A 12,500-nucleotide genomic window follows, 5' to 3' on the forward strand; every position below is an offset into this window, starting at 1 on the left:
CTCTCTCTCTCTCTCTCTCTCTCTCTCTCTCTCTCTCTCTCTCTCTCTCTCTCTCTCTCTCTGTCTCTGTCTCTGTCTCTGTCTCTGTCTCTGTCTCTGTCTGTCTCTGTCTCTCTCTGTCTCTCTCTCTTTCTCTCTCTCTCTCTCTTATGCATTCTCAGTCTTTTGCTCGCTAACCATCTCTCACCCCCCCCCCCCACCCATCTCTCTCTTTCTGTTTTTGGTTTTCATCGTCGTGTGGTGCGTAATCCACATCTGCATCTAAATCCTGAACATGATGTTATGTGTCCGTTTCTGTGTGTATATGTGTGTGTTTTTAGGAGTGTGTGTGTGTGTAATCAACATCAGGCCCAAAGTGCTGCCTGGGATCCGCATGAGCGTGTGTGTGTGTGTGTGTGTGTGTGTTCATGCATGTGAAAGTGAATTAGTGTGTGTATGTGTGTTTACGCATGTCAACATGTGTGTCTGTGAATATGCCATCACGTATATGACTGTGTACATGTGTTTTTGTGTGTGTGCATGCGTGTGTGTATGTATCTCTGTGTGTGTGTATCTATGTGTGTGTGTATCTATGTGTGTGTGTATCTATGTGTGTGTGTGTTCTTATTCAGTCTGCCGGGTTTTGGATGTTATGCAGGCTTGCCAGTGATTGGATTAGCGAGAGAGAGAGTGAGAGAGGGAGGAAGGACCAGAATGGGGGAGAGAGGTGAAGGGAGAGAAAGAGAGAGAGAGGGATGGAAGACACTGTACCCCAGAAATACCCATAATTCATTGTGTTGTCGTTTCATCTCCTCTCTCTCTCCATCACCCTTCCCCCCTCTCTACAGCACTTTCTCTCTCCTCTATCTCACTCTATCTTCCCCTCTCTGTCTCTCTCTCTCTTACTCTTTATTTATCTCCCTTTACCTCCCTTTCCCCCCTCCATCCCTCCCTCTCTCCCTTTCTCCTTCTCCCTCTCCCTGCAAGGATGTGTGTGTGTGTGTTTCTCAGTGTGTGTGTGTGTTTCTCAGTGTGTGTGTGTGTTTCTCAGTGTGTGTGTGTGTGTGTTTCTCAGTGTGTGTGTGTGTTTCTCAGTGTGTGTGTGTGTTTCTCAGTGTGTGTGTGTGTGTGTTTCTCAGTGTGTGTGTGTGTGTGTGTTTCTCAGTGTGTGTGTGTGTTTCTCAGTGTGTGTGTGTGTGTGTTTCTCAGACATCAGCAGCGACTGGCGGCTAAGTACCTTCCTGCCAGTACCTTTCAACATCCTGTTCTCCCCAACACACACACACACACACAAAAACATGCACAGATTGGAGAGCTACAGTAGGCCTATGGGCGTGTGTAGGTGTGTGGGTGTGTGAGTGTGTGTGTGTTCCTCTCCTCTGTACAGAATCTGATTTGTAGCTTCAAACATGGTATTTTCTTCGATCAAAGACAGTGTTTAGTTTTGACAACCCCCTCCACACACACACATAGACACACACATACACACACACATCTCTGCAGCCTCACTATGAGCATGACCAATTACAAGCTTCAAAGAGACAAACTCTGTGTGTTCTTTCCTGGAACAAGACTGCTTCCATGTGTGTGTGTGTGTGTGCGTGTGCCTGTGTGTGTGCATCTTTACACACACACACACACACACACACAATGTGTTAAAATGACCTTTGGAGATTGGAGAGTGTATTGCACCTTTATATTTCACAATGTTCCAGATAAATCACTCAAGTGTGTGTGCTTGTGTGTTTACGTGTGTGTGCGTGTCAGCTATAATCAACCATGTAATGACCATCAGACTGTGCTTTGGTTCTCTATACACGGGTATAGCAAGGATCACAACCTTAAATGGGGAGATGAGAAGAGAGGGAGTTAGACAGATGATGGAGAGAAGAGAGAGATGGAGGGAGAGAAGAGAGTTTACTGAACTGAGGATCGATGCTGCAGGTAACTGGTCCTGATTGTATGTATCTGTGTGTGTAGGTGTGTGTGTGTGTGTGTGTGTGTAGGTGTGTGTTTGTGTGTGTAGGTGTGTGTGTGGTCAGCAGCTCCCTGCAGAGTGACCAGATGGAGGTGTCAGACCTCTGGTGGTGACATCACAACATCACAGCAGGTCAGCCAATCAGAAGGTCACGGTGACTCCACATCTCTCTCTCTCTGTCTCTCTCTGTCTCTCTCTGTCTCTCTCTGTCTCTCTCTGTCTCTCTCTCTCTCTCTCTCTCTCTCTCTCTCTCTCTCTCTCTCTCTACAGCAGTTTTCATCCATGACTCAACATACTCTTGAGCTCAGCATACTAATCACACACACACAGTCTCAGGTGAACGCAGACGTGTAACAAAAGCTGCTTCGCAGAGGAGGAGAGGAGGTGGAGAGGAGGAGAGAAGGTGGAGAGGAACTGAAAGTCCATCTAGTCTTTTCTTGTAATTGAATTGGTGACCCTACAGCAGAGCTAGAAGTGAGTGTGTGTATGTGTGTGGGGGTGTGTGAGCGTGTGTGAGTGTGAGTGGGTGTGAGTGTGAGTGGGTGTGTGTAGGTGTGTGTGTGAAGAGAGAGGGGGAGCGAGGTATGAACGGAGAGAGGGAGGTGAGAGAGAGGGAGGGAGGAAGGGAGAGCAAGTGATGAGAGAGGGGATCTGTGTTGCATTTTGAAAAGGTGGAAGGTCAATCCCACTCACACTCACAAACACACACACACTCACACACACTCACACACACACACACACACACACTCACAAACACACACACACACACACATTGTCTGAGGGGGACATTGTGATGAAATTAATTAGTGATCTCGAGTCCACTGGGACAAGAGCAACCTCTGGTCACCATAGCGATGGGGCATGGAGGAAGACTTGTACCAGAGGCCTGGAGTGTGTGTGTGTGTGTGAGTGTGTGTGTGTGTGTGTGTGTGAGTGTGTGTGTGTGTGTGTGTTTGCGTGTCATGTAATCCCCTAAACACAGTTCATACTCAACATTCCTCTCCTCTCCTCTGATATCATATTAATTCTTAAATGTAATTAAAGATTCTGAGATTAGAAGAGTGGTTTGGAACTCTGGTCTCCAGCTCCCGTCATCACCGTGATTTATATGGTATTAAAGCATGGTTTCTATCATGAGTATTATGGGATGTTGAATTCGAGAAAGGCAGAGAGGGAGGAGGGACGACAGGAGGAAGAGGGAAAGAGAGATGTAGAGTGAGCGTGTCTGTCAGTTTCCGTAGCGACCTATCTGTCCTTGGGCAAAGGGAACATGCACATCACATGATCTGTGTGTGTTTGTGTGTGAGAGAGTGTGTGTGTGTGTGTGTGTGTGATGGATGGAACTGGATGCAGATCGATGATGAGTAGTCCGTTGGAAAGACTTAGGAACTAGAGTGCTGACCACACACTCACACACACGCACACACACACACACGCACACACACACGCACACACACGCACATAAAAACACACTCACTCTCACACACTCACACACACAGTGACATGCCCAGTATCCTCTGGTCCAGAGGGGTGCGTTCTCTGTCTCTGTGTTCAGCAGCGTTGGGTAACATTGGGAAGCGTTGTGAGCTGGCTCAGCTGTGCCTCAGCAGGGGTCATCAGCTCACTAACTCTGGGAATTATGCTCCTTGCCAGACACACACACACTTACTCACACACACACACATACACACACACACACCCCACACACTCTCTCAAACACAACGGCAATCAGAGGCAGTCCCCCTGCTTCCACTTCTCTTCTCTCCTGTCTCTCTCTCAGTCTTCCTCTCTCCTGTCTCTCTCTCAGTCCTCCTCTCTCCTGTCTCTCTCTCAGTCCTCTCTCCCAGTCCTCCTCTCTCCTGTCTCTCTCTCAGTCCTCTCTCCTGTCTCTCTCTCAGTGCTCCGCTCTCCTGTCTCTCTCTCAGTCTTCCTCTCTCCTGTCTCTCTCTCAGTCCTCCTCTCTCCTGTCTCTCTCTCAGTCTTCCTCTCTCCTGTCTCTCTCTCAGTCCTCCTCTCTCCTGTCTCTCTCTCAGTCCTCCTCTCTCCTTTCTCTCTCTCAGTCCTCCTCTCTCGTCTCTCTAACCCAGAATAGGAACCTCCTACTGGGCTAGCCAGGCTGCTCTGCCCCCCTCCCCCCTGGACGTTCTGGAGCTGAGCCTCCTTCTTTTCTTCTCTCTATCTTTCTTTATCCATCTCCCTGCTGTCTCTCCATCCCTCCTTCTATCTCTCTCCCCTCCCTCTCTCCATCCCTCCTTCTATCTCTCTCCCCTCCCTCTCTCCATCCCTCCTTCTATCTCTCTCCCCTCCCTCTCTCCATCCCTCCTTCTATCTATCTCTCTCCCTCCCTCTCTTTATCCCTCTCTCTATCTCTCCCCCTTCCTCTAACTGTTCATCTCTCTCTTCATCAATCCCTGTTTTTCTTTCTCTGTGATGGATGGGGAGATAGGATAGAGAGATTGGAGAGGGAGAGATGGAGAGGGAGAGATGGAGAGGAAGGGATGGAGAGGGAGAGATTGAGTGTGTGCCTGTGTGCAAGTGTGTGTGTCTCTCTCTCTCTCTCTCTCTCTCTCTCTCTCTCTCTCTCTATTTAATTATCTCCATGTTAATTAAAACACAAGTTCAGCGACCTAATAAACTCACAAGTGTAAGTCTCTGCGTGTGTGTGTGTGTATGGCTATCTCATTGTGTAGTGTTAATTAGAACCACACAAGGATCAATGTATTTAACGCTTCACCTGCCAGACTCACAGAACACCCTTATCTCCAGTCTGGGAAGAAACCGTGCACCAATCAGAGGCCTGGAAACACAGACACACACATGCCCTGGAAGTCACTGAGATTGGTGTGTGTTAGAGAGAGGAGGGGGGAGAGGGATAGAGACAGAGGGTGAGAAGGGAAGGTAGAGAGAGAGAGGAGGGAGAGAGAGGGAAATAAATTGTAGAGATCTGATATTTTGAGCCAGGGATTGCTGAAATGTGTTTGTGTGTGTGTGAGAGTGAGTGTGTGTGTGTGTGTGAGAGAGCTAGCCTAGATAAACTGAATCCAATTTAGCGGGTTGACAGGTTGAAATTAGAAGTTATGTGGAGAAAATAGAATACCACACTGGTGTGAGGGCAAGCCTGTGTGTGAGAGAGTGTGTGTGTGTTTGTGTAAGTGAGCGTGTGTTTTTGTGTAAGTTAGTGTGTGTGTTTGTGTGAGTGAGTGTGTGTGTGTGTTTGTGTGAGTGAGTGTGTGTGTTTGTGTAAGTGTGTGTGTGTGTTTGTGTAAGTGAGCGTGTGTTTTTGTGTGAGTGTGTGTGTTTGTGTAAGTGAGTGTGTGTGTTTGTGTAAGTTAGTGTGTGTGTTTGTGTGAGTGAGTGTGTGTGTTTGTGTGAGTGAGTGTGTGTGTTTGTGTAAGTGTGTGTGTGTGTTTGTGTAAGTGAGTGTGTGTGTTTGTGTTCCACCAGCCGGGGGACGATCTTGTTTGACATGAATCATGTTGACAGACCACACACACACTGCATGGCCATTCATGACATTTCAGAAAGCACACACACACACACACACACACACTAGGTGAGGTAACAGAAAACCTCTGGAATCTGTCTTTTAGCTACTTTCTGTTTTTAAACTGTAGAGAGGGGTGGAGAGAGAGAGAAAGGGAGTGTGTGAGAGAGAGAGGGATGAGAGGGGAGTGTGTGTGTGTGTGAGAGAGAGAGAGAGAGAGAGAGAGAGAGAGAGAGAGAGAGAGAGAGAGAGAGAGAGGGGAGTTTGACAGGGCTGACAGACACTGAAGGATGGTTTAAGACAGTCGGTCACTCCTGCACCGAAAGGGCCCACAGTGTGTGTGTGTGTGTGTGTGTGTGTGTGTGTGTGTGTGTGGTGTGTGTGTGTGTGTGTTTGTGTGTGTGTGTGTGTGTGTGTGTTTGTTTCCTAACAATGTCTGCTAGTTGTCACTGCTCGTTTTGAGTAACCCTGCTAAGAACAATCTCTCTCTTTCTCCCTTATACTTTCCCCATCTCTTCTTTCCTCTCCTCTCTTCTCCTCCCTTCTCCTCTCTTCTCCTCTCTTCTCCTCTCCTCTTTTCTCTTTTCTTATCTCTCTCAGAAAGTTTGGAGAACATCCCACCCTGAACCTCACTACAAACCCCCTGAAACCCACAACTATGCGTCTCCTCCCCCTCCTCCCCTCCTCCTCCTCCCTTCTCCTCCTCCTCCTCCTGCCCTGCCTGCTCCTGCTGTCCCGGGCCGGGCCGGTGGGAGCGGGGGGCTCCGCGGGGGGCCCTGGGGGGGCCCTGGAGAACTGCAGCCAGGGGGACGCCTGCAAGGAGGGGGTGGTCCTGCCGGTGTGGAACCCCCAGAACCCGGCGGTGGGGGACAAGGTGGCCCGGGCCATCGTGTACTTTGTGGCGCTCCTCTACATGTTCCTGGGGATGTCCATCATCGCAGACCGCTTCATGTCCTCCATAGAGGTGGGGCTGTCGCTCTGTTTACGTCTCTCTGTCTGCCTGCCTGTCTGCCTGCCTGCCTGCCTGTCTGTCTGTCTGTCTGTCTGTCTGTCTGTCTGTCTCTGTCTCTGTCTCTGTCTCTGTCTCTGTCTCTGTCTGTCTCTGTCTCTGTCTCTGTCTCTGTCTCTGTCTCTGTCTCTGTCTGTCTCTGTCTCTGTCTCTGTCTCTGTCTCTGTCTCTGTCTCTGTCTCTGTCTCTGTCTGTCTCTGTCTCTGTCTCTGTCTCTGTCTCTGTCTCTGTCTCTGTCTCTGTCTCTGTCTCTGTCTCTGTCTCTGTCTCTGTCTGTCTCTGTCTCTGTCTCTGTCTCTGTCTCTGTCTCTGTCTCTGTCTCTGTCTCTGTCTCTGTCTGTCTCTGTCTCTGTCTCTGTCTCTGTCTCTGTTTCTGTTTCTGTCTCTGTCTCTGTCTCTGTCTCTGTCTGTCTCTCGGTCTCTGTCTGTCTCTCTGTCTCTCTGTCTCTCTGTCTCTCTGTCTCTCTGTCTGTCTGTCTACATTTTAATTTTTTATTTGTTAATTTGTATTACTTGTATCACCTACATTTACATTAACATTTTTTCACTTAGCAGATGCTTTTATCCAAAGCAACTTCCAAGAGAGAGCTTTACAAAGCGACTTCCAAGAGAGAGCTTTACAAAGTGCATCACTGATCATAACAACACATTGCGAGTAGCCAAAACATGAAGCACACATTGTGAACAACCAAAATAAGTGCCAAAGGAAAGAAGCATAAGAGCACATAGTTAAACAAGTTACAATTAAACAACATGAACCACTATAAGTGCAAGTGTACCTGTGGAAAAACAAGCAACAATAAAAACAATATATCACAGCGAGTACAAACATTTAACTCAGTTACCACTGACCACAAGAGCAAGGAGTCTCTAAGCAAGAGTCATTGTGATCCTGGAGGAAACTAACATCGGGTCAAGCAAACCATTCCTAAGTACCGTTGTACTCCCGGAACAAGTGTGTATTGAGCCTTTTCTTGAAGGTGGAGAGACAGTCAGCTGGAATTCTTGTATGAAATGTGCTACATAAGTAAAGTCTTCTTCTTCTTCTTCTTCTAACCCTCTGCCCCCCCCCCCAGGTGATCACGTCCCAGGAGAAGGAGATCACCATCAAGCGTTCTAATGGGGAGACCACCACAGCCACGGTGAGGATCTGGAACGAGACAGTGTCCAACCTCACCCTGATGGCCCTGGGCTCCTCCGCCCCCGAGATCCTGCTGTCCGTCATCGAGGTGTGCACACACACACACACACACTGACACACACACACTGACACACACACACACACTGATACACACACACACACACACACTGACACACACACACACACTGATACACACACACACACACACACTGACACACACACACTGACACACACACACACACACTGATACACACACACACACACACACACACACACTGATGCACACACACACACACACTGACACACACACACTGACACACACACACACTGATACACACACACACTGATACACACACACACACACACTACTACACAGGTGACATCCTTAGTAAACAGATCCCTCCTCCCCTCTCCTCCCCTCCCCTCCCCTCCCCTCCCCTCCCCTCCCCTCCCCTCCCCTCCCCTCCCCTCCCCTCCCCTCCCCTCCCCTCCCCTCCCCTCCCCTCCCCTCTCCTCTCCTCTCTCTCTCCTCCCCTCCCCTCCCCTCCCCTCCCCTCCCCTCCCCTCCCCTCCCCTCCCCTGCCCTCCCCTCCCCTCCCCTCCCCTCCCCTCCCCTCCCCTCCCCTCCCCTCCCCTCCCCTCCCCTCCCCTCTCCTCTCTTCCCCTCCCCTCCCCTCCCCTCTCCTCTCCTCCCCTCCCCTCTCCTCCCCTCCCCTCCCCTCCCTCCTCCCCTCCCCTCCCCTCCCCTCCCCTCTCCTCCCCTCTCCTCCCCTCTCCTCCCCTCCCCTCCCCTCCCCTCCCCTCCCCTCTCCTCTCCTCTCCTCCCCTCCCCTCCCCTCCCCTCTCCCTAGGTGTGTGGTCATGAGTTTGAGGCTGGCTCCTTGGGCCCCAGCACCATCGTGGGCAGCGCTGCCTTCAACATGTTTGTCATCATCGCTCTGTGTGTGTGGGTGGTACCTGACGGAGAGACCCGCAGGATCAAACACCTCAGGGTGTTCTTCGTCACGGCTGCCTGGAGCATCTTCGCCTACATCTGGCTCTACATCATCCTCAGCGTGTCCTCGCCAGGGGAGGTGGAGGTGTGTGAGGGGGGGAGGAGGGGGGAGGCGTGTGGGGGAGGTGTGTGTGTGGGAGGGGGGAGGTGTGGGAGGGGGTAGGTTTGGGAAGGGGGAAGGTGGAGATATGGGAGGGGGGAGGTGTGGGAGGGGGGAAGGTGGAGATATGGGAAGGGGGAGGTGTGGGAGGGGGGAGGTGGAGGTGTGGGAGGGGGGAGGTTTGGGAAGGGGGAAGGTGGAGATATGGGAGGGGGGAGGTGTGGGGGAGGTGGAGGTGTGGGAGGGGGGAGGTGGAGGTGTGTGTGTATTCTTGGCTAACTTAACCCTGTGTGCGTGTGTGTGTGCAGGTGTGGGAGGCGGTCCTCACCTTCATGTTCTTCCCGCTGTGCGTGGTCCAGGCCTGGGTAGCCGACCGCCGCCTCCTCTTCTACAAGTACGCCCGCAAGCGTTACCGCGCCGACAAGGCCCGGGGCATCATCATCGAGACGGAGGGGGGGGCGGACGGGGGCGGGGCGCTGGGCCCAGGGGGGTTCTCCAAGATGGACATGCTGGAGCTGGACGGGGGGCTGACCCGCCTGGAGGGGGGGGCGGCGGAGGAGGGCGGGGGGAGGGGCGAGGAGGACGAGGCCCGGAGGGGCATGGCTCGCAATCTGAAGGAGCTCAAACACAGACACCCTGACAAAGACACGGAGCAGCTGATAGAGATGGCCAACTACCAGGTACACACACACACTACCAGGTGCACACACACACTACCAGGTACACACACACACACTACCAGGTACACACACACACTACCAGGTACACACACTACCAGGTACACACACACACACACACACTACCAGGTACACACACACACACACACACACACACACACACACTACCAGGTACACACACACACACACACACACACTACCAGGTACACACACACACTACCAGGTACACACACACACTACCAGGTGCACACACCCCTTTATACATACCTGTGCAATTGAATGTGACGGACTGATCTCTCCTCTTCTTCCTCCCCTCCCCTCCCTCCCTTCCCCTCTCCTCTCTCCTCTCTCCTCTCCTCCAGGTTTTGGTCCAGCAGCAGAAAAGTCGAGCGTTCTATCGTATCCAGGCAACCAGGATGATGATTGGAGCTGGAAACATCCTCAAGAAGCACGCTGCCGATCAGGCTCGTAAGGTACACGCACACACACACACACACTTATATAAACACTCACACACTCTCTCTCTCTTCAAGCCCCCATATGTGTGTGTGTGTGCGTGGGTTTGTGTGTGTGTGTGTGCAGGTGGTGAGCAGCAATGAGCCCCTGGCACAGGAGGATGACCCCTACACGACCCTGATCCACTTTGACCCCCCCCTCTACCAGTGCTTTGAGAACTGTGGATCCCTCAAGCTGACTGTGGCCCGGACGGGGGGGGACCCAGGGTGCACTGTGAAGGTAGGGGGGAGGAGGAGGGGGGGAGGAGAGGGGAGGAGAGGGGGAGGAGGAGAGGGGAGGAGGAGAGGGGAGGAGGAGAGGGGAGGAGAGGGGAGGAAGAGAGGGGAGGAGAGGGGAGGAGAGGAGAGGGGAGGAGGAGGAGGAGAGGGGAGGAGAGAGGGGGGAGGAGAGGGGAGGAGGAGAGGGGAGGAGGAGAGGGGAGGAGAGGGGAGGAGAGAGGGGAGGAGGAGAGGGGAGGAGAGGGGAGGAGGAGGAGGAGAGGGGAGGAGAGGGGGAGGAGAGGGGAGGAGGAGAGGGGAGGAGAGGGGAGGAGGAGAGGGAAGGGGGAGAGGGCAGGAGAGGGGAGGTGAGGGGAGGAGGAGAGGGGAGGAGAGGGGAGGAGGAGGAGGAGAGGGGAGGAGAGAGGGGGAGGAGAGGGGAGGAGGAGAGGGGAGGAGAGGGGAGGAGGAGAGGGGAGGAGGAGAGGGCAGGAGAGGGGAGGAGAGGGGAGGGGAGGAGGAGAGGGGAGGAGAGGGAAGGAGGAGGAGAGGGGGAGGAGGGGGGAGGAGGGGGGAGGAGGGGCAAGGAGGAGAGGGGAGGAGGGGGGAGGAGGGGGGAAGAGGTGAGGGGAGGAGAGGCAAGGAGGGGGGAGGAGAGGGGAGGAGAGGGGAGGAGAGGGGAGGAAAGGGGGGGAGGAGGAGAAGTGAGTAGAAACCTGTTCTTTAAAGCAGGTTTTAGATGTTTCCCTGCTCCAACACACCTGATTCAAATGAATGCTCATTATTAGGCTTAGATAAAGACCCATTCATTTGAATCAGGTGTGTGGGCGCAGGCAAACATCTAAAACATGCATGCCAGGGGGTCCCTGAGGACAAGAGTTGAAGACCTCTGCTTTAAACTGACTGTCTCTCCCCCCTCCTCCCCCTCCTCTTCCTCCTCCTCCTCCTCCTCCTCCTCCTCCTCCTCCCTCCCTCCCTCCCTCCCCCCTCCCTCCCTCCCTCCCTCCCTCCCTCCCTCCCTCCCTCCCTCCCTCCCTCCCTCCCTCCCTCCCTCCCTCCCTCCCTCCCTCCCTCCCTCCCTCCCTCCCTCCTACTCCTCCCTCCCTCCCTCCCTCCTCCCTCCTCCCCCTCCTCCCCCCAGGTGGACTACCGTACAGAGGATGGCACGGCCAACGCAGGCTCAGACTACGAGTTCTGCGAGGGCTCGCTGCTCTTTAAGCCCGGGGAAGCTCTGAAGGAGATCACGGTGGGCGTCATCGACGACGACATTTTCGAGGAAGACGAGTACTTCTACGTCCACCTCAGCAACCCCCGCGTGGTCGGCTACCACCCCGAGCACGCCCCCTCCGGTTCCTCCCCCCTGGACCCCGGCCCCGCCCTGAAGGCGGAGCTAGGGGAGGGACACACTGCCACAGTGACCATCTACGACGACGACCACGCCGGGATCTTCACCTTCGAGGCCGACGGGCAGAAGGTCAGCGAGAGCGTGGGGGTCATGGAGGTCAAAGTTCAGAGGACGTCGGGCGCCCGCGGGCTGGTGTCCGTCCCCTACTGGACGGTGGACGGAACGGCGAGGGGCGGCGAGGATTACGAACACGTGGCGGGAAAACTGGAGTTCCAGAACGACGAAACCATGTGAGGGTTACGCCTCTTAACTAGGGATGTACATCACTTCCTGTCTCTTATGTAGGGATGTACATCACTTCCTGTCTCTTATGTAGGTATGTACATCACTTCCTGTCTCTTATGTAGGGATGTACATCACTTCCTGTCTCTTATGTAGGGATGTACATCACTTCCTGTCTCTTATGCAGGGATGTACAGAGACAGAGACTTCCTGTGTCTCCTCTCACCTCTATGTTTGTCTTACTTTTCTAGTTTGTTCTTTCTGTCTATGTTTCTTTCTTTCCATCATCAAGTGCCCCAGAGGTATGGGGATTTGTCCCTTAGTGTGTGTGTGTTTGTGTGTGTGTATGTGTGTGTGTGTGTGTGTGTGTATGTGTGTGTGTGTAGCCAGGGCATGCATTTCTAATGTGCTGAGGCTAGCTTTGTTAAATTGACCGATAAATAAAGTCCTGGAATCTGCAGCACTATGTCACGAACAGAGGTGGTGTGTGTGTGTGTGTGTGTGTGGGGATGTGTGTGTGTGTGGGAGGGTGGATTTGTGTGTGTATGTATCTCAAGTCACTTACATTTCTTACCTAAGAGCTGTCCCAAAACTGTTGCTGTAATAAGCAAGTGGATAAGAGTGTGTGTATGAATGTGTGTGTGTGTATGTGTGTGTTAGGGACACTCTAGCACAGTGGTCCAGAAGCATGCCAGCCTGCAGAAAGATGTCATGACAAGGGCAGCGGTGTGTGTGTGTGTTTGTGTGTGTGTGTGTGTGTTTGTGTGTGTGTGCAACAGTGTTTTCCATATTTAACAG

At 52.8% G+C, this 12,500-nt stretch overlaps 1 protein-coding gene across 3 annotated transcripts in view; it reads left to right on the forward strand.

Moving 5' to 3' along the window:
* Positions 1-6,375: 6,375 nt before the first annotated feature.
* The window catches only part of LOC146221699 (sodium/calcium exchanger 1-like), a 19,770-nt gene continuing 13,645 nt past the window's right edge, over positions 6,376-12,500 (forward strand). For all 3 annotated transcript variants that reach the window (XM_084691154.1, XM_084691156.1, XM_084691155.1), the window contains exons 1-7: positions 6,376-6,405; positions 7,527-7,679; positions 8,443-8,670; positions 8,994-9,365; positions 9,725-9,835; positions 9,945-10,097; positions 11,217-11,710. In XM_084691154.1, coding sequence (XP_084547280.1) covers positions 6,391-6,405; positions 7,527-7,679; positions 8,443-8,670; positions 8,994-9,365; positions 9,725-9,835; positions 9,945-10,097; positions 11,217-11,710 — 1,526 coding nt within the window. In that variant the 5' untranslated portion in view covers positions 6,376-6,390. The remainder of the gene's footprint in view (positions 6,406-7,526; positions 7,680-8,442; positions 8,671-8,993; positions 9,366-9,724; positions 9,836-9,944; positions 10,098-11,216; positions 11,711-12,500) is intronic.

This window comes from Hypomesus nipponensis, chromosome 25, assembly GCF_054491055.1.
Source record: "Hypomesus nipponensis isolate SF chromosome 25, ASM5449105v1, whole genome shotgun sequence".
NCBI lineage: Eukaryota > Metazoa > Chordata > Actinopteri > Osmeriformes > Osmeridae > Hypomesus > Hypomesus nipponensis.